The sequence below is a fragment of the Sprattus sprattus genome, assembly GCF_963457725.1.
Source record: "Sprattus sprattus genome assembly, chromosome: 2".
Classification (NCBI taxonomy): Eukaryota; Metazoa; Chordata; class Actinopteri; order Clupeiformes; family Clupeidae; genus Sprattus; species Sprattus sprattus.
Window position 1 is genome coordinate 14,956,442 of NC_137921.1, and position 22,500 is coordinate 14,978,941.

At 40.6% G+C, this 22,500-nt stretch overlaps 3 protein-coding genes across 3 annotated transcripts in view; 2 read left to right on the forward strand and 1 right to left on the reverse strand.

Moving 5' to 3' along the window:
- htr3a (5-hydroxytryptamine (serotonin) receptor 3A) overlaps nucleotides 1-5,408 on the reverse strand; it is a gene marked incomplete at both ends in the record, with an annotated part of 7,426 nt that extends 2,018 nt beyond the window's left edge. Inside the window, 7 exons of the mRNA XM_080858650.1 lie at nucleotides 1-5; nucleotides 361-521; nucleotides 824-993; nucleotides 1,439-1,548; nucleotides 1,817-1,861; nucleotides 1,980-2,146; nucleotides 5,393-5,408. The exon at nucleotides 1-5 is cut by the window's left edge and continues 206 nt beyond it. Of these exons, the coding sequence (XP_080714776.1) occupies nucleotides 1-5; nucleotides 361-521; nucleotides 824-993; nucleotides 1,439-1,548; nucleotides 1,817-1,861; nucleotides 1,980-2,146; nucleotides 5,393-5,408 (674 nt within the window). The remainder of the gene's footprint in view (nucleotides 6-360; nucleotides 522-823; nucleotides 994-1,438; nucleotides 1,549-1,816; nucleotides 1,862-1,979; nucleotides 2,147-5,392) is intronic.
- A 179-nt stretch (nucleotides 5,409-5,587) lies between these two features.
- LOC308381144 (protein ripply2-like) lies at nucleotides 5,588-6,358 on the forward strand (the record flags this gene model as incomplete). The annotated part of the gene is made up of 3 exons (XM_080858662.1): nucleotides 5,588-5,731; nucleotides 5,946-6,013; nucleotides 6,199-6,358. 3 exons carry the CDS (start codon nucleotides 5,588-5,590, stop codon nucleotides 6,356-6,358), a joined length of 372 nt encoding a protein of 123 aa, XP_080714788.1.
- Nucleotides 6,359-22,472: 16,114 nt separating this feature from the next.
- Nucleotides 22,473-22,500, forward strand: part of cep57l1 (centrosomal protein 57, like 1) — a gene marked incomplete at both ends in the record, with an annotated part of 5,984 nt that continues 5,956 nt past the window's right edge. The window contains one exon of the mRNA XM_080860246.1: nucleotides 22,473-22,493. Coding sequence (XP_080716372.1) covers nucleotides 22,473-22,493 — 21 coding nt within the window. The remainder of the gene's footprint in view (nucleotides 22,494-22,500) is intronic.

Sequence of the window (22,500 nt, forward strand, 5' to 3'; positions counted from 1 at the left end):
ACCACCTGTATGTGTGTGTGAGTGTGAGTGTGAGTGTGAGTGTGTGTGTGTGTGTGTGTGTGTGTGTGTGTGTGTGTGTGTGTGTGTGTGTGTGTGTGTGTGTGTGTGTGTGTGTGTGTGTGTGTGTGTGTGTTGAGTGTGAGTTTGTGTGTGTGAGTGAGAGTGAGAGTTTGTGAGTGTGTGTGTGTGTGTGTGTGTGTGTGTGAGTTTGTGTGTGTGTGTTTTCACAGGAAACCTACTTAAGTACATTCAATTTAGCATGAGGATATGTACCATGCATCCCGATGAAATTAAGCAGCATCATTCCGAATTCATGCCAACTAATTCTGGTGAAAAAAACAATACAAGTGCTACTCATACATAGAACTTCATTTCGGCGTAGTAGTCGTCGTTGTCGAGGCTGAAGGAGTTGTACTTTGAGAGGATGTGTAGAAGCTCCCATTCACCCTGATTCATGAACACACTCTTATCCTCCTTCACATCCTCCGGGCTTCTCATCAGAGTAATGTTGATGTCGTTTACTGGGGAACAAACAAGAGATTAGAAGAGTAACTAGACTCCCAGTTAAGAAATCGACTATACAAGTGTGTAGGCAATGTGATGTGGAATGCATTATAAAGTTTTCACATTTAGTTACTTAACATTTTGTCCTAGCTGTCCTAACAACAACCCAACTAAAATGCAGACTGCATCCTGACAAGCAGATTTTGTATGTTATTTTTCATGACTTACTGAACTAGTATTGTATTGAGAGTATCTCAATGGTGTGGATGTACAAATGTGTGAGACTTTCCAATTTGATGTAAACACAGTGAGTCCTTACTAGTGTGTAGCCAGCTCTGGAAAGTGAGGCTGCAGTTCTGGACATCGAAAGGGAAGTTGTAGATGTTTAAGGTGCAGGCAGTTACAACCTGAATGGGCTTGTAGTTGCGCACCAGTCCATCGTGGCTAACATACACATATGGGATGTCAGGGGATTTTCCCACATCAACACTGGAGGAGGGTATTACATGTTAAAGAAATGAAATTCATTAGTAATGTCTTTTAATTAAAAACATAATTAAAAACAAAATTCTACCTCTGTGGTTTGTGGCTGTGTGCATTGTACACTTGGAAAATAACAAAATTGAAAAGTATTATTATTAGTAGTAATATTATATTTATTTAATTGTATTATTTCATACTTTTAAACATAAATAAGACTACAAAAGTATTTGATTTCAGAGAAGCCATGGTAAGTAAAAGATTACAACAATTCGAATAATTAAATTAAATCAATTAATAATTAACGAATTAGTTAAATAATTGTTCAGATTTAAAGTACAGTATGATTTATGTCACATTCAATTCATGTGCAAATATGAGAGAGCCAGAAATTATTTACAATTAGTTACAGCACTGTTACACTTTTAATTCCTTACAGAAGTGTTGCACTTACAATTCGTTGATGACAATATCAGGCACCCACACATTGGCAGTGGGAATTGACGCTTTTTTCGCTTCATCGAAATCCTCAGGGTTCCATACAAGAAATTCATCGGTCCATTGCTAAAGGCATCAAATGTGTATAAAGTGCATTGCATTATACAACTTAGTCTGTGACACTGCGCACAGATCACGACCCACAACAATACACAGTACAATTAAGACCATCTAGTTTACACCTATGAGCGAAGGTATAGTAAAGATCATAAACGTTCTCCCCTGAATCACACTTTATATATCATATATTTTGAAACTCTCAGCAATGAAACCCTTTTAATTTGGATTGATTACCTTTTGATTTCACTGATTGATTACGTTTCGTTTACTTTACCTGTCTGTACCATACGTAAGTTGTGAGAACTTGATTCTTCTCATCCTTTATTATTGCACAACAGAAGAAAAGGAGAGTGTGACAATTCAATAACACGACACTGAGCACAGCTACATATCTTAAAGGAAGGATCTGAAATGTGTTCACATCACATTCTACGCACCACGTTAAGAATAGAGTACACCATCAGGTCAATGGCCACCATCGTAGATTGTCTCCAATTTTTCACAGGACGAACGCCTTTCTTGTACCCCGTGCTTAAATACTCGGAGAGTCGAACCAGGGTAGCATTGGCAAAGCGACCCGGATTGTTACCTATTTTTTTCACTGCTGGATGAAAAATACAAATCACGAGGTCAAAATATGTTTTGCTGCAAAACTATGGTTTAACACCCTAATGCGTCAATATTTTAAACCTTACTTATTGACTTTGCTACTAGGCAGTATCAAGGCTATCATAAAATAGATTAAAAAGACTGTGTTAAGATTGTAGGCTACTACCTGAACCGGATATGGCATTAATTGACAGCAATGCGAGAAGCGCTGTCCAGAGTCCTGAAATCCTCATTTTGCTTCTTTATATCCACAATCTGTTCGCGTTGCTCAACGGCTCTCTGCCGTTGGTCGGCACACCCAGATGAACATATTCGCTCAAAACGCAGCCTACATCAAAACTCCATTTCAAATTCCATCAAAGTACGTGAAGTTATATCAAACTGCACAACTTTCTGAACCAGACGTAGTATCACTACAAGGAAACGCACTTCACTGGTCGAAAGGCAATTCCCCAAGCAGAAAAAAAAACGAATTTTAAGGTACTGCTGAATTCATCTCCGGCGATGGGAAGACCAACGAGAAAGCTTCCCCTTGAACGCAGTGTGCAAGCTTGTTACGTCTTGCTATAGAGACGCTTGCTTGGCTGTGCCAGGGGGGTGATATCGCCAATCACGAGCAAAATACAAGCATGGGTGACGTTTGGTACAAAAGGGATTGTAAAATTAGGTTCTGGTGTAAGAGTATAATTATCTCAATTATTTTCCGATTTTCTGATATAACGAGGGTCATATTTCATAGCCAAGTTCAAGCTTTTCTCCCTCCGATTTAACGACGTTATATTGAAATGCAATACTCCGTCAGGAACTCCAGTGCTTCATTTAATATACACGTAGTCGGCTAATGAGATCTGTGTCAGAAAATATTGCCTCTGATTTGATGACAAATTCAGTTTGCGCTTCAGCTAATTACTTTTGTGGCTAGGGCGCTCGGTGACGGTATGTAATGTATCTGTGACCCAGAGTGATCTCGTGAGGGGTTGTGGTCGATCTTTCGGTAAATGGTTGAGAGCTTGTTACATGATACCTCATGATGAACGCCTAAATAATGGCAGAGAGGATAACAGGCGACAGACATGCATTATGCAAACTGTACAGGAATGTAGAGCTTTATTGAGTAATGTTTGTTGAAATTATTTTTTATCTCAATCGTGCCTCTAAGATTTCTGTGTAGTTTTTTTTGTACAGGCTACCTTGTTTTTAATCAAAAATCTCAGCCATCCTCAGCAAATGACGTGGACTAATGCAGGCCCTTAGAAGTACTCAGTATCCTTGTTTAAACTGTTATCAAGGCAGTCTCTGAGTAAATACACATAACGATGCCCAAATGGATGTCAGCCATCCTCTGTTGCGGTTGTCATCTCTTAGGCATCTCTTAGGCATCGCTGTCTAAAACATGCTTCAGAAACTGTGTGTCCAGCACTGGATTGTATTCCAGCTCTGTTTCACACTGCACTGCCTGTCATGATTATTCGATGTAGGTGTATGTCCCTCTTCACAGCACACACAAAAACACAGATAACACGCACCGTGGCAAAAGACACATCTGCATGCTGAAAAGAGTTAGGGTTAGACAAGGGGTCTCTATCAGTTTGAAGCCCTCACACACAGTCTCTTTCTCACACACACACGCTATTAGTTGTCACCTGTAAGTGTGTGGAATAACACACTCTCCATTAGCACACAGAAACACACACGCATGCTTCACTGTTCAAGTGAGGAGTCACCTGTGTGTGAAGCTGAGAATCTGAGTTCAGGCCCTACAAACTCTTAACACAAACACACACACACAGCCATGGTTGAAGTGAGAGCTTGCGTATGTGTGAACCTGAGAACCTGAGTTCAAGCCCTGCAACCTGTGAACACAAACAAACAAACAACACCACCATCACCACCACACACACACACACACACACACACAAACCCCCAGACAGTGAGGGACCATGGTTTAAATGAAAGGTCACCTGTGTGAAACTGAGAAACGTCTAACCTCACATATACACTTGCACATAAGTTCAACTGAGAGGCCATTTATGTGTTGTGCTGTGAGCCAGAGTCCAGGCCATGCAGAGGGGATGTGGCACAGAAGAGAATATTGGATGAAGCCAAGAGGGGAATAGTAACTAAACCCCAGACTGTATGTCACATATTTTCAGAAGATGCACATTCACAAATATAACTTTTTATCAACACATGCACTACACACTTTTGTTTATGCATTTATACATATTTATTTATCTTTATTTATTTTTCATTGTATCATATTGACTTTATTTCACCAGTCATTCCAGGAATTGCTTTGATGACGGCAAAGCTCAGAAGAGACGTAAAAATAGGGATATTAATACGGGCCATCAGCTGTGCAGACAGAAAGAGTTTAGATGAGGGGTCAGGAGTGTTTGAACCAAGGTCTTCACTCCTCTGTCATGTAGTCTATAAGTCCCTTAAACACACTCACTGACTTCTCCCACCAGAACACCTCTCACTGTGTCAGCTAACACACTCTCCATTAGTGTCTGTGCATACCCACAAACACACACACACACACACAGGTGAGAGGTCAGCTGAAGCACAGCTCACACACCCAAGAACTTTAACATTAACTGACTGTATTTTCACAACAATCAGGCAAAGCCAGTCGGACTATCACTGAATTTAACGGATTCAAATTAAATACTCAGTGTACTTGAAGCATAAATAATTAGGCATAAGACCTATCTGAACGGTGTATGTTCACAAGAGTGACAGGGCAAGCACACGTCGTGACCCGTTCTGACCTCACGCTCCGCTGTCTGAAGTGTGCATTCTTCACACCCAGTCAAGCGCGAGTTGGTGTCACGACGGCTCACACTTTTCCATGAGAACCTATCCTCGGAGCTAAGATGAGGTCACGAGATATGATGCTGTTTGTTATTGTCAGTTCTAACCCATTCCTCTTGCTCTCACGTTTGACAAAACCATGTTTAAATGTGCCATTTCCTACTGCCATCAATGTTCTTTGCCATTCCTAACATGTGATCCTCCTTTGATGTAATTAAATTAACACCAAACTAAAATAAAAAACAAGTGATGTAGATTTTGTATTAGTATTATATCCTCGATAGTCTCTCTCAAAGGCCGCGCTGAATGTCCCCACCACATTCCTCAAACTTCAATTCGCCCCCAAACTTGCACGCGACATTTCGTTTGCACCCCGGTTTGGTGAAGTGTGAGTTGACACCTCAACACAAAGGCCCGCGCGCACCTCTGCCACACGCCATGCTTGGCAAATGAACGCAGCACACCTCAGCGCAGAACACGCGCTGGCCTACTGAAGGTGTCAAAGCACAATTTGGCGCAGGGACCCTTCCGCTTATAAAACCTCACTTCGACTTATCTGCAAGTCACTCGTTCAGTCTCTCTCCGAGGATTAACATCACACTCTCTCCTCCTTGGAAACATGGATAACTTTAACGTTACTGCAAACATCGGTGATGTGGCGGTTCTGTCTGGATATTCCACCAAGTGTGCTTCTCGAGCGCCCACCTCTCTGTGGAGACCATGGATGAACGAACAGCGCAGGCAGTCACGAGATTCACATAAGGTAATTCAATATCAGGCATAATCAGAACACTTTTTTGCAGTAGTACCTTAAAATCTTGTCACTCATCTGAAGCGCTTGTCTCTCAACACTAAACTAAATTAGTAAAATAATACATTTCATCAGATGTTTATAGTGGCTATGTTGGACCCTTAGCAGGCGTGCAACAAAGCCATCAAGTGACCAAATGCTGAAGATGTTCTTATTTTTTTCACAGCCCTACTTGAGGCCGACGGTGACATCATCCGGCTGCAAAGCGGACAAACAGGTCGCACACCCAGTGAAGTGAGTGTCAACATTTGCTTTTTGCCATGCAGTAATTCACTTTCAAAGTATTAGATGAGACCATATCACTGCTGTTTTTAGGAGTAAATTGCTTTATTTTTTTTAATCTTCTTGTGCAGTTCAACATTATTTGCCCTAGCGGTTGTTCACATGGTTTCTAACGTACAATTTGCGGTTTATTGCAGACTATTCTGGCCCCGGTCCCGTTGCTTTGACTACCTGTATCAGGACGCCGAGGCGCTGCTCCGAAACTACCCTGTTCAGGCGACCATCTGTCTGTATCAACCATCTGACTCCAGCAGTGACGAAGAGGACAGTGATGTGGAATATGAGAAACCGGAATGAATAATGGCTCTCCTTTCAAATGGACATGTACATAGAATGTTTAATCTGGATGATATATATTTAATCTGGATGTAATATATTTAGTTTTATTTATTTGCGTACACAAGCGCTCAATCTATTGAATGTCAAAGGAAAATTGTGCGGATGGTAGATGTCTACATATTATTTATTTTAATATATTTACTTTAATAACAAATAAATATTTCTTAAAACAATTTTTTTACTGGTTCATTCCATCATTTATTTTGCTAATTCAATTACGTTTCTATTCTATTTGAATTCTATTGTCATTAAAGCCTCAAACTTTATACAACATTGCATGTCTTACATAAGCCTAATACATATCTTAATTAATACCAATTACCACACATTGATAACATATGTCAGTATTCTATAGGAGTTGTTTTCAAGTGGAGCTAAATTATATGTCTAAATATCTTCAAAAGAACACAACACTTAATCACATCATAAAGAAAAAGCATTTAGGTTCTATTTCACCTTTAATGCAGTTGAAAAATGTAGAGATGAGGTCACATAAATGAAAGGTCATAAAGTAAACAAACAGGGAGTCAAGGACACATAAATGCTATGGCCTTTTGGGAGGTCTACTCATGCCCAGCTCTAGAGTGGCTTTAGGTACCATGTGTTTTAGTGACATCTAGTGGTGAGAATGCTGAATCGCCAGCAGCTTAATACCCTACCCTTTACAAGCATGTGAGAGTAGCCTACCTACAGTGGCCGTCAAATCCCCTAAAAGCGTGAAAAGGCCTATCTTGGGCCAGTGTTTTAGTTAATTTGTGCTGGGCTATTGTAGAAATATGGTGGCACAAAATGGTGGAAGATATCGATGGCTCGTTCTAAGCTAACGAAAACACAATGATTTGTATTCCATTTCTATAATAGATGCCACTAAAAACGACTTGCTGTGCCTTTAAAGAGTGCTGCATGAACCTCCTAGTCCCATGTGAATTTTGTGTGACAGTGGTGTATAATGGTTCATGTATGTGATGGAGTTCAGTGTCAAGCTGACACATTCCTAATCACACCCATGCACTCATCATTCAAGTCCAACCACTACTGACACCTCAGTGATGTCTGGATAAGATGCCAGTCGCAGTAACCTGCCCAAACCACAGGTGAAATAGTTATATTTTTCCTTTCAAGGACTCATATGAATCTAGTTGCCTGGCAAGCAAGTAATGTTAAAATGCAGGTAAGTTAAAGCCTCATTCTGGAAGAAATTGTATTTTTCTTCTGCTGAGCTCCTCCTAAAGTTGCAGAGTGTAGCTCGCTTTTGCACCACTGCCGTGAATACAAATAACGCTTTGAGACCCCTAATGGATAGTGTACACGTGTAATTACTGACAAGCTGAAGGATATTGAACCGGCAAAGACATAAGCATGTAGACTGACAAGGTAGTGTAATATAAATTTACACAAATATGACTCTGCTTAGTTTTATTTATTGTGACATTGGAGATGAACACTAACGTATCCAAAGAATAACATTAAAAAAAGAATGACACATTTTATTGTTGCTGAAATACTGCTTGCTTTTTCAGCTCATATACATTGTTTTCTAAGGGTTTGAATGTGGATTATGCGTAACCTAATAGAATGTTGTTGGCGACATGCTTAATAATCATTAGACAGTGTAATTTATTACAAGCAAGCCGAGTCAAAGGTTGCAAACTTCCAAGGCTTATTGATGTGAGATCAACAAAGATTTATATGGATGCTAGCCTAAAACAGGACAGGTCGAGGACTGGTGTGCGAATGGGTCTGACCAAAACTCTGAGGCAGACTATGTTTCACAAAAATTATTTTGCATTAAATAAGGCTTGGAAATCCAAAATCAGGAAACATAACAAAGATTAAAAAATGACAGCAAGGGGTTTCAGTAACTGCAATTGCCCTTTTTGGTAATTCTGCTGGCCTCTCAAAATTAGAGAACAAATCTCAGCATCTTAATCAACACGCACACATTACTCTAACCAGACCAGACTAGACTACCCTACATAGGAAAAGACAAGGATATACACAGGTGACCAGCACCATTTACAAGTAGAGGGGTACACTTCACAATCAATAAACACACATATGACAGGACAGAGTCTGATACAAAAGTATAATGTTCTTCTATAGGTGTAATCAGCAGATTCTAGACAAACATTATGATAATTCATTTCTAAGGCTAAATGAAAAGACAAAATGCAGGAGCCGCTTGATCAAGGCGACCTCCGCCATCCCCACTGCCATAACCAGAATGAACCTGGCCAATTCTGACCGGATCCGAATAAATATTCCCCATCTCCTGGCAGCACCCTTTTCCGACGGACAGATGTACGAGAGACTGTCGAGAGCTGGCCTATTCATGTCTATGAGCTGGCCTGCCCCGGCCGCTGGTATGTTGCACGCACCACTAATACTGCAAGTCCCACAATGCACTGCCCCTGCATTGGTAGCCTATGTCAATTAAGGCCCTCAAGCGTGAGCCGTTGTCACACAAATTTATAAGTAATAATTCAAATTATTGTATTATATTAGTTATATTCCTACTATAAAGTGACATTTATTTGCAGTAAAAAAGGTACAAGATTTCCCTTTACAAGTATACATCAAGAAATGCTTCATGTTGAAAATCCCCACCCTCTAGAGGGAACTAGACTACTGCGGAGATAGCCTATATGGAGGACAGAGATACATTTAGTATTCCTCACTTCTTCACCCTTTAAACTGCCGCTAGCCCTTCTTGTATTTTAAATTGTTGTTACTTGTTACTGTTGTAGTGTTATATGTTATAGGCCTATATGTTATAGTGTTAGGCCTATTTTATTTTTGGTATTTGTTATTTTATTACCTGTATGCCGTTTACTGCGTAGATCTTGCCAAGTCAAGAATTTCGCTGCGCTGAAGCAATTTGGTGCATGCGGCAATAAACACTTTGACTTGACTTGACTTGACTTTTATTTAAAAAGTAGCCTTCATGTACCACTACCAACACAATGTTATGGGTGAGCGAGCTGACTGTGGCAAGATGGCCGCCGTCTGCGGACGTTCAACTTCGTTGGACGAGACATCTAGCCTTTATGTCTATGATAGAACAAGACCATTTCACTTTCATGGCAAAGAAAGTAGGCTACGTCTACAACTTCTACGGCTTCTAAAATGTAGCCTATCTTAAAATGATATCGGTCCATACAAAATCTTAGGTCTATTTAAAAATATTGGCTCGTATTGCAGCGTTTCTTGATTGAGTTTAGGGTTAGGGTTAGTCAGGGCCTAGTTTCCCGATAACGACGTATCTTAACGGCCTACGTGGATTTTGGCGACATCATAGACTCATCATTGCCGTAAGTGCGGCGTCGGGAAACCGCTCTGCAATATCCCTCTACGACCGATTTCAAGTCCTTTTTAGCGTTCGGGAAACTGGGCCCAGACACGTATTTATTTTTTCTGGAGCAAACAAAAAAACAGAGAGAAAAATCAATCTAACTAGTTTCACTCTGACGTTCCTCCTTTCTCCAGATGAGCTGAAAAGACATGTCGGTCTTTCCAAAACGTGAGTATGTTTAGATATTTTGTTTTCACTTTCACAAGTCAATCATTACTTTCTATTGTTGATTACTGCACTAAAGCATTCGGGCTAATTTAATTACGGTTTGTATAGCCTATCTGCAAGCAAGGTGGTATCCAGCTTCCTCTAAACCAAATGAAAAAAAAAATGTTTTAGCAACAACTTGAATGCATGATCAAACTTAACATGCTGAGTAAACTATCAACAGTAAACAAAATTGAGAACTTTAATTTGGGAAAACGTCTTTATTTTTTCTATATTCTGAAATGGGGAAATCTGAAGGTATTGTATGAACACGATCAGTCGGTTCGCCGTAAGAAGGTCGCAGTGACACCGATCCGCATTCATTTATTTTTATTTAATGTTTTATTTGTTTACGTAATGCACTGTCGCTCATTAAGATTGATCGACTAGCACCTTTTGGAGGTTCGGAAACGAACTTTGTGTCAACTTACCGCCGTACGCGATGCGATTCATTTGTCCTACCGCCGTATCAATGCGTCGACGCAGGGGAGAGGCAAACGTGACTGTATTCTATGCAGACCACGAGCGATCTACTGTAAACCGCTGTTACCGAGCAATGGGCAATAAAATGGACGAACTTCACGTACGGATTCATTTACAGACAACGTCCAAAACAGTAAAGACCTTTTTTCTAGGCAGTTTAACGCTGGAGTGAGGAATCCATTGCCACTCTTTGGGACCACTTTTACACCACAGACTGACAGATGTTCTGTGCTGCAATTGATGGGGGGGGGGGGGGGGGGGGGGGGGGGGTTGATGAATACACAGACTCTGTCTCAGCTTACATCTCCAAGTTCATTGATGGCTTCGACCGAGAGTCAATGTTTGAACTTTCCCCAACCAAAAGCTCTGGGTTAATGGTGATGTCCGTGCCAAGTTCAGAGCACAGTCCTCTGCCTATAGCTCTGGGTACCTGGAGGCCTTGAGGAGGTCCAAATATGTCCTATGGAAAGCCATCACAGTTCTTTCAAAGAGATTAAACAGACAAAATTAAATAACCAAAAGGTTAATGCAATTAATCATTGATGTAAGCCACGATAACATTTTCCTAATGATTGAGGGTGTGTTTAAATATATATCTTATCTGTATGGTATAAAGTCATGGTCCCTGGGGCCCTATATAAGGCACGTCCATTTCTAAAATTGATTAGGACCCCTTTGTTAGTTTTTCTGCCAATTGTTATGCTTTCATCATAAAAAAAAACCACTACAAGTTGTTTTGCATGCTTACGCTTTTGACGTCACCACCTCCCATAGCTTCTTCTTCCAGTATTTAGCCAAGCTCAATAAGTATATGAAACAACTGTAATTGTACTCAGTCAATCCTATGTTGTGCCGGAATACCTAACCGATGTTACTTAACAGTTATTGTAGACTGTTAAATTAGTTTTCTGTCCCATGTTGTTTTTACCTGATACATTAACAGGTTTTGGATGTGAAAGGGGCTTATTTGTGCAGAAAGAGAAAGCATTTAGTCATGATAGCTGGGTTTTTCAGTCAATACATTTCACACAGATAGTACTACTTACTACTTATGGGCCAGGGCCTAGTTTCCCGAACGCTAAAAAGGACTTGAAATCGGTCGTAAGAGGGATCCTTGCAGAGCGGTTTCCCGACGCCGCACTTACGGCTATGATGAGTCTACGATGTGATGGGCCTCGTTTCCCGATAACGACGTATCTTAACGGCCTACGTGGATTTTGGCGACATCGTAGACTCATCATAGTCGTAAGTGCGGTGTCGGGAAACCGCTCTGCAAGGATCCCTCTTACGACCGATTTCAAGTCCTTTTTAGCGTTCGGGAAACTAGGCCCAGCTAAATTGATGTAGTCTGAAACTGTAATATGGATAGCTTCCCTTTGTCATTTGACAAGATGGAATTACTTAGAAAGAAATTATGACATACCTCATGATTAAAAATATGACTGTTAAATATTTTAGATATGAAACAAGAATAATGTTAGGATACAATTTATGCATAGCAGCTGGAGAAGCTGAATTGCACAAGGATATTTGAACATCATGGCAACACATGAAGTGTATTTGCAAAGATATTGTTGAATCATCCTTTTTGACCATGAAGTTAATATACTGACTACAATTATTGGCCTTATGCTTTTATTTACAGCGGTATTCAGGATTGTGTTGGTGGGGCCTGACTGGGTGCAGAAAAACGAAGTTGGTAACGTCCTCCTGGGCAAAGATGTGTTTGAAACAAGAAATACCGGAAATCCTGCAAATAATTACAACACAGGATTCACTGGATATGTGCTGGATAGATACATCACTGTAGTCAACACTGCTGAGCTATTCACGCCAGACCACCCAGCTGATGTTCTGAACCAGAGGGTGAAGGAGTGTGTGTCCCTCTGTGCACCTGGGCCCCATGCATTGGTGCTGGTGGTAAACCCTGTGGACTTTGACAAACCAAAGAGACAGAGAATGGAAGGGATTGTGAATTCTTTCTCAGAGGATGCATTTCAGCACTCAATTGTCTTCATTTACAAAGAGCAGAAGCAAGAAAATAAAGAATTGGAAAACATAATCACATTGTGTGGAGGAAAGACACACCAGTACAGGGAAAATCAGATGGATGCACTAAAGGCTATAGAAGAGATGGTGCCAGGGAATGACTGGAGATTTGTACCCTGTGACAAGTATGAAGAAGCAGAAAAAATTACAGAAATGTACCCCAATAAACCTTCAAGAGAAGAGGATCGAGAAAGAGAGGCACTCAATGTTACTTCATCAAGTAGCAATCATGGTGAGTCCCCCATAACAGATTAAAATGTTAAAGTGTATTTGAACTGACAGTTACTTACTTCTTTCTGTTTCCATGTTATTAGTGTCTACAGGTCACATCTCCTCTGAGAGGCTGAACCTGGTGTTGTGGGGGAGCAACACAGCAGCAAAGGCCTCAGCAGCAGACCTGATACTGGGAGAACATACAGAACCCTACCCACAGCCCAGCTCAGCATGTGTGAAGAGAGAAGCAGAGGTGTGTGGACGTCACGTCGTCCTGGTCCTGCTGCCGTCTCTGGGAAACACACGGCTGTCTGAAGAGGAAGCGCTACAGGAAACTCTGCAGTGTGTCCGTCTCTGTGAGTCTGGTGTCCACGCTTTCCTCCTGGCTACTTCTGATGATCCACTCTCTGAAGAAGACAAAGAGGAACTAAAGACAATTCAGCATGTCTTTGGTAAAATAGTCATGAGCCACGTTCAGATAGTGTTTACTGGTGAAACTGCGCTGGAGGCTGAGGGTATAGCTGATACTGTGAAAACCACTGAAATCCCCAAGGGGTATCATCACATCTTGAACCACAGCTCAATGGTGGTGCAGCTGCTGGAGAAGGTCGTGAAAAAGAGAGAGGAGAATGCAAGTTGCTGTTATACACTTGACATGTATGCCACTGCCCAACTTAACATCAACCTTGAGATGAAGATGACTTTGAAGAGACTTCAAACTGAGGGCAGCACTCTGAAAGGCTCCAACCGAGGTAATATAATGTATGATGAGGAAATGAAAACACAATTTAGGTGTTTCTTATGAAAGTATGCATTTAAACATGACCTTTGCTTAAATACATTTCTATATCTATTGTATTGAATGTGCATTATGTTTATATTTTAGTGCTGTCAAAATGAATGCATGAATTTCTGCAAACAATTTAACAATTTGCTTTGAGTTTGTTATTATATGGGTTGGCGCATATGTAATGGTTAAAATATTGGGGGCCAGCCAACCTACAACTGACATGGCCCTTAATTGAATTAGTAAGGATAGGCGCACTCTACTTCCAAAATAAAGGCGATTTTGGGTGCGAGTAAAAGATTGTTTACTTAAAGAAGAAGAAAAAACAATCTTGTCTCATTGCTATTTCATTTTGACCAGTTTATTCATAGACGCGTTTCAGCCTAAGCCATCGTCAGTGTGTGGCAACGCTTAATTGAATTCATAAGCCTGCAAGTTTATTGAACACTGTAACATACAATTAACCCAATGGCTGAGCTAGTCGCTAGGGAATGGGCCTCTATACACCTATGCAGATATTTAATTAAAAACCAGATATTTCCACCTAGAATAGTCATTTACCACATTATCAATGTATAGAGTGTATTTCCGATTAATTTTATGTCATCTTCTTTGAAAAAAACAGTGCTTTTCTTTGAAAAATAATGACATTTCTAAGTGACCCCAAACTTTTGAACGGTAGTGTATATATACTAATACTGTATATAATCCAATATATCAGTTTATGTTTAAAAAAAACTCATGGTGAAGAGATGATCCATCTGTTCGACTAATATTGGATGTGTCATGCCACACATTGTAGGTATAATGGAGACCCCAAGTGACTTAAGAATTGTCCTGCTGGGGAAGACTGGGCAGGGAAAGAGTGCCAGTGGAAACACAATACTTGGGGACTCTGTGTATGAAGAAGACCTTTCCTCCGCATCAGTCACAACAGAGTGTAGGAAGGAGTCTGCTATGATCAGTGGAAGACAGATAACTATGGTTGACACTCCAGGGTTGTTTGATACAGCCTGTGATCAAGAGGAAACTGTGAAAGAGATCATAAGATGCATTGCCATGGCAGCTCCAGGTCCACATGTGTTCCTTCTGGTCGTGGCATTAGGTCGCTTCACCAAAGAGCAGAGAGATGCTGTTAAGATGATCCAAAACATTTTTGGTGAGGAATCTGAGAAGTACACAGTAGTGTTATTCACAAGAGGAGATGATCTGCAGGGAAAGACTCTAGATCAATATCTTGAAAAAGCTGATCGAGGTATAAAGAGTTTCCTCCGGAGTTGTGGAAACAGACACCATTTGTTCAACAACAGAGACAAAAGCAACAGTGACCAGGTTCCCAAACTTCTGGATAAAATAGATGCCATGCTGAGAGCAAATGGAGGCACCTACTACACCACTGAAATGTTCCAGAAAGTAGAGGAGACCCTCAAGCAGGAACAGGAGAGAATCCTTAGGGAAAGAGAGGAAGAGATAAGAAAGGAGAAAGAGGACCTGCAAGCAAAACATGAGGCTGAAATGGAGAAACTGAAGAGGGAGATGGAGAAAGAGAGGAAGAAACAAGAAGAGGAGAGAAGTAAAAGAGAGGAGGAAAACAAGTGTAAGGAGCAGGTCTTGAAACAAGCAATAAAGAACTTGGAGGAGGAACAGAGACGAAAACGCTTGGAAATGGAGGAAGAATATAAAAAGAAACAGAAGCAGAATGAAGATTGGATAAACCAACGGACCAATGAAGTTCAACTAGAAAGACAGAGACAACTGGAGGAATGGGAAAGAAAGACACAGGCAGAAAAGAAGAGGAGAGAAGAAGAAGAGGAACAGAGGAAAAGTAAAGAGAAGGCGGATGAGGAAGAGCGTCAAAAAAGACAAAGAGAAGAAAAAGATAAATTTGACTGCAAAATGGAAGAAATTTTGAATCGAGAAAAAGAAGAGCTTATAAAGAGACAGCAAGAAAATGGGGAGAGAGTGAAAAAGGAGGAGGAGAGACGAAAAGATTTGGAGGAAACGATCAAACATGCAGAAGAGAGCAGAGTTAAAGATCTGGAGGAACAGAAAATAAAGCATGACGAAGAATGTAAAAAGAAACGCGAAGAAGAGGAAAAAAGAAGACAAGAGGAAGAAAGGAAATGGAAAAAACAAATTCAGTCAATGGAGAAAGAAAGGGCAGCTAATCAGGAACGGCAGAGACAGGAGAGAGAGAAGTATGAGAGGGAACAACAAGAAGAGGAGAAGAGGAGAGATGCTGAAGAGAAACAGAGAAAGAAGGAACAGGAGGATGAAAGGAGGGATGCCCAGCGACAAATTAAAGAGAAGGAAGATGAGATGAGAGAACTTCAGCAAAATTATGAATTACAAGTACGAGAGGAGGAGAGGAAAATCAGAGAAATAGAAGAACAGCAGAAAGGGGAAATGGTTCAACAGCTCAAAAAGCAGAGAGAGCAGTTTGAAGAAGAGAAACAGAAAGAAGCTGAAGCCAGTAAAGACAAAGAGAGAGTAAACATGGAGTACCTGAAAGAACTGCATGAGAAAGAAAAACATGATCTGAAGAGGGAGGCTGAGATGGCAGCCAGAAGGCAAGCAGAGCAGGAGTTTAATGAGCAACTGGATAGAAAAGTCGAAGAGGCAAAAACACAGGGTCATCATGAGGGACATGAGAAAGGGAAAGAGGAAGGCCTTAAGGAAGGGAAAGAGGAAGGCCTTAAAGAGGGATGTGACAAAGGGAGGGAGGAAGTTGAGTCACAGCGTACTGCACTTGGAAGACGTGTGGATGGTTTTATACACTACATTAAACGTGACAAAAAATATAAAAAAACATAGATTTGTGACACTTACTTAAGAAGATCTAATTAAGCTTTTGTTTGTTTTAATTAGGATGATATTCTTAGGTTATGCGATCGGGTCCGTTAATGTATTTATTTGTCCGTCTGTTTGTCTGTCTGTCTGTGGACAAGATTTCTCAGAAACTACTGGGCGGATCTTTCTGAAATTAGAAATGATAGATAGATCTTGCTTTACTATCAACGTCAACCCTTGCTGGAGGTCAGAAATCTCGGATTGCTCTTGTCTTAGTAATAGATCAATCAATCAATTGTAAAAGTGAAATCATATCGGACTCAAAATACAGTAATGTTGGGGGAAAGTGAACATGGCTTTAAAAATCATCCATTACACCCCTGATGACCCCCACTTGCCTAATGGTTTTAATGTAACTGCCTTTGGGTGTTGTATGGGCATAAATCCGCCAAAATGTCAACATCTCAAAAGGTGTTGGTGTAAGGCGAGCAGTTTGGCTTCCTATGGGATTTAGATTTTCACTACATTCCTGCTGGTGATCACCATGCCTTGTGTGTGTTCAGCTTTTGGATTAAATTCCCTCAATTTTACCTTGATTATCTTTGTTAAAGTATCTGTATTTTATGTTGTGACCTAAGAGCAGGATTCTATCATTTGAGAATTCAAGAAATACTGTGTAAGAGGTTCAATTACAAAATAAATCTCTGAAAAAATAAGGTTGCCTCATTATTGTGATTCTGTTCAGATTTGACATCCTTTTTTTGTTGTGAAAAGGGAAACAAAGTTTTCAAAGGCTTTTATAGTTTGTTGATTGTTCTTAACAGATCTGAAATCAGTTGTTTCTGTATTTGTATCAAGGAATAAAGCTGTCTTCGTGAAGATGTAACACCTTCAAGTCTTTTATTTCTTACTTTTATTAATTCATGCAGAAAAGTTTTACATAGCTTTCCACTGGCATTAACATTGTGATGGTTTAGTATTTTACATAATTATTTCAACGAAAATGAATTAAGTGAGTTATGCTGACTTTCCCTCAAGATCCAGTTTGTCTTGAATCATATGCATTCATATTGTAATTGTTTGTTTTATATTTACATAATAATCTCCTGAATGAAATTTGTGTGAATAAAGGGAATGGTATTGACCTCTCATGACCCAGTTTGTCTTGAATCCTGTTATTTGATACCTGCCACACAGCATCATGATAGCCATCTTTTCCTCAAAACATACAGCTCAATGAAAAGTGGGTGTTTCAAATTGGGAGTAAAATTATAGGTCAGATTTTGAAGTCCAAATTAGAATACTGACAGTTTATATGTATTTTATTGTGTAATTTCAAACAAATGTTTTTTTAATTAGGTATTCAATAGCATGGACTGTTTCTAAGCCATTTTAAGCCTAAAAGGGAAAAGTAAGCCTAAACTGTTATGGTTTGCATTTTATCCATGTTATGTTTATAATCTTATTGCTCATTAAAGGAAGACACATTTCCACAAGACAGGGCTACTTGGTGCTTGAGACAGTGTCAAGGTGAAGGCGTGGTAAGAGGTCAGGTAAGAAAATCGTCTGTCTACATGTTAAACATGTTGAAGAATTTGGAGCCAGAGTTTGCAAAGTACAGACAAGAGTTAAAATCATGAACGCGTATTGACCAAAAGCAGAATTGAGGTATGCCTATTATATGGGAGACCCATCCCCTTGCCCCAAGGTGCAGCCAATGGAAGTCTTTCTTGAGCTTGCAGCAGCGACCACAGCAACGCTGTCACAGCAAAGACACTGTTCTTGGATATCCTATTTGTCTGGTGAGTGTACATATGCCATCAACTTGTAGATAAGATAAGCCTGTACGCCCACTCCTCTACAGGCAAAACTTAAGTATGTCCTTGAGCGTGGCTTTATTTTTTAGTGATTTTCACATCTACACCACTTAATCTTTGTATTGCTAATGTCACTTATGTTTCATGTTAACTAAGATGGAGATCGTGGTCAACTTAATGCAACTTACGTTAATATATTGATTTAATTTGTCTATCGCTAGCTAACATTACAGATAAAAAGAGGCAAGCCACTTTGCAATAACTTCACTTGACTACAAACTCTGCTACTCCACGCTATGAGCGCGATTCAGGAACTGCAGCTGGTCTGCTCCAGTGAAGGCAGTCAATCACCAAGTGTATCCACACATCCTGTAGTAGAATAATGTTTTAACATTAATAATGGGCTGATAAAATGACCAATGTGGTGATAGTCTCTGCATCTCGATCCGCACTCACATCACTTAACCCAAGAAAGCGCTCACACAGAAGGTCCTTTTGATGACATACAGCATAATGATACTCTTTTGCAGGATATGTCGGAAGTGTCATCCTCCTGCACCGCAATGGAAGGCGCAAAGCTAATGTCAGTATCAACCTCACTTTGTACCACATCAGTGATGCAACAGGTGAGTTAATTTTGGATGGTACTGGACATTAGTGGGAACACTGAAGAAGTTTGTAAATGGGAAGCAAGCCCTTGATCAAACTCTGTGTTACATGCACGGCTCTATGCATGAACATGAAAGGGAGTTCCATACGCAAGGTATAATCGATGACGAATATTTATTAAAGCATAATAGAAAAGTCAGTATAAAAGAAACAAAAGTGTAGTGCGAGCAGGTGTCTAATGGGTGTTAATATGTACATATGTCCAAACAAATAAACGTAAACAATGCATAGAGGAGAGGGTGCCTCCTGAACCTGCGTCATGGCCCTCTTATGGTGGAGCCAGAGCCATAGAGCTCATTAAGCCACCATTTCGCACACCTGCGGGCATCTGCGCAGACTCTGCTACCCAGCTGTGGAAACAGAGAGCACTGATAGCAGGGGGCGAGGCAGACCAGGCTGGGTCGTGACACTCTACCATGGCATTTACTAGCTCTTGCTCTTCCAAGTACACCACCACACTGATTAGCCTCTTCATTATCTCATGGTTTTAGTTATCTGGCTATTGTGCTTTTGGGCGCTTATGGCAACTGTTTTACCGGGGTGCCTGGTCAATCCTTACTTGGTCAAATAGCTTTAATTTAAAACTGACGGTAATGTGTAATTCTCGTGTCTGTCAATTGCTCTAACAAAATTGGATACATCTGAAAACCTTGTGGTCACCCACGGATTGTAAGCACATGCAGCTGTCCTCTCGAACAGCACACATGGCCAACAGTATAGCCTCTTATGTCATGCTGGCAGTCAACCATGCCATTTTAGCATAAAGGTATTATTAAGGTTTTAGCATAAAGGTTTATATTAAGCTTTTGCTCAAATGGCAACCAGTTATAGAGGTAATATTAAGGCTTTAGCATAAAGGTTTAATATTAAGCCGTTGCTCAAATGGCAACCAGTTTCTCCCAATGACAATGTACTGTATGCTTTCATAGACTCCAAGCATTCCTGGGCCTCCTCCTTCACCCACTGGGATTTTTTTTCTCATTACAGTCCATTCAGTTGCACAACGATACACAGTGAACACTTGTCCTGACTTCACCCTAGACTCAAGTTTCATTCAGCAGGTAAAATAAACAGCAGACACACTGCAAAACAACCACACTCGACACGCAACATTCCTTTCTGAGATGATGTTGGTTGATTATGGCGCCCATGTGATCACCTCAGTGGTTGCAGGGTGACTCTAGAGCAGGAAAACTATGTTGAATCCGCTTATTACCTCAGTAGGGAAAAACTCAACTGCCTAGCTCAGCCGGTCTGAGCTTTTTCTCATTCCTCAAGTTTGACATGGACACGAAGTAGACATCCCAGACTCTTTCTTACAAGACCCACCTCACACACTCACTAACGCAAAGCCTTGGGGGCCTCTTTCTATCCAGGGATCACTTTAAAGACCTGGCAAGAGAGCACGCTGAACAATCTTGTTGCCATTGACCGAGCAGGTCTTCCTCTGCACTATATTCTGAACAGTGCAACTCTGCCAGACCTCCCAGAGGCCACTATAGAAAAGGTGGCCCAGTCTGTGCGCCAGGCCATAACGCAGAAGAACCCAGACACAGGGGCATTCTCATGCCGTGAGCCTTACTTTCCCACACTTCTACAGTCTGTCTTGATTGAGGAAGTTTACAGTCAAACTGACCAATACGAAGATTGCGATGATTTTTGTCTTTTTGATTGTTGTGATCAATATTCGCGTGTTAACTATTATGTTAGGAGAGCAAGTGTCGAGACCTACTGGTGTGCCACAAGTCAGGCTACAAAACCGTACTCAGGGTACCTCTTTGGTGGTCTATACAGCCCAAGTCTCGAGAATCCATTAACTGGTTCTAAGGGATGTCCAACACATTTTTTCCCACTGAAATTTCTGTCCAATGGTTTAATGGTCTGTCTGAGTAACGATTATGAACAGGCTACTTCACTTTCCGTGCCATTTGGGGGCTTTTTCAGCTGCAAAGCTGGCAACCCCCTGGCATGGTCTGAATCTCGCTGTCCACCACAGTTCAGCCAGCACTTCGCCACAATAAGCGACGGGTGCCAAGTTCTGTACTGCGTGAAGTCTGGTGCATTTACAGGTGGCCGGCTGAAACCCATCCACTTGCCCCCGTTCATTCGGCCAGCACTTATCAGAAAGGTTGACAACACCACGCTGGTTATGATTACTGAGGGAGATCAGGTGTGGCTCAGGAGAGGAGACTCAAATTCATGGCAACAGGGCAAGCCAGGGGGGGTGGGAAACTATGTGAGACAGCTCCACGCATCCACACTAAAAGGGGGACAGATTGCCGCAGGCTTTCTTGCCACATTTTCGATCATCCTGGCCATTGGCATAGGGTTCATAGTGCAGAGAAAGTTCAGGAGCTGGAATCACAGTCGCAGGGTAGGCTATGAGGCTTTTGCTGACACTCTGCAAGAGCCAGAGGTCTAGAAAGAAGAGAGGATTCAATTCTGTGTGTTCATTACTACCCACTGTACCCAGATGACAATGATTCATTATAGCTCAGGCTTTGTTTTAGAGGATTCAATTATCTATGTTTATTATGACTTACTGTGTCCAGATGACAATAATTCATTATAACTTTTACAGGTTTTATTAGGTTTTCTTCTTTCATGGTATAAATGGGCTGTATAACTTAAGCTCATGTACGTTCATAATCATATTCATGTACATTTACACAACTTTGTCAAAAGTATTTCATAAATAAACACCTTGTGAAAACTTGTGTGCCTGCTCTTTATGGGAAGACTTAGTTAAACAAAAAGACTTAATAAACACACTAAATCCACCAATTTTGACAAGTACTCAATACTTATTTGTAACTTTCTTCAGAGACAACTTGGACTGGTAAATACCATCCTTTGCATAGAAGTTGTAATCATATTGATCACATTTAATAGTATTAAGTGACAACCTGATCACATTTAAGAACTGCTGTTTAATGTTCAAAATCCGGTTTAACCTGCCTTCAACCTCATTCAACTGCTTTAAAAGAATTATCAAAACATGGTTGATAAATAACCAAAAATGTGATCATTAGTGGGTAAGCAGTCCAATAATTTTTTTTACCGCTTTGTTCTTTCCCTTCTACCCATGGTTAAGGACTAAGTGGAGCTTGTATATTGGTATTTTATTTTTTTGTATATTATTTTAGGTATATTGTCAATGTTATGTTTGATATATTCGTTAATGCCTTTTTTCAATCTGGCGGGGGTCTGTCAATGGAAACTAGCCTTTTGGCTATAATTGGGTCCATTTACATTTTAATGTTCATGAATGTACACTGTCCCTCTTGATCAAATAAATAAATTGATTGATTGATTGATATTCATCTCATTTTAGGCTGCTGATATCCTATTTTCATTAATGAAGTAAGCTTCACTTGCTATTTTCCTGACCTTGGTCATACGTAAAGTTTGTCAAGTAGGCCGTAGACTTACACAAGAATACAAGTCCATCTTTACTTTCACCAGAATCCTTTACCTAGGCCAGAGAAGTCCTTCTGCCTGTGCCCTACACAGACCTGCGCAGGAGAGGTTGTGCGCAGGCGGAAGTAGTATTTTCACAGAGCGCGGCAGGTAGGGAGGGATTTTTAAAAACAGAACGTCAAAAACAGCTGTGCTAATCCAGAGCATACAAAATATAGTTTGTTATATTATCAATGACGTAGCGGTATTTAACATACTCCCCTCAAAAGTATTATTTTAGCCCGTATGGATAGCTTCCGTGATCAGGTGAGAG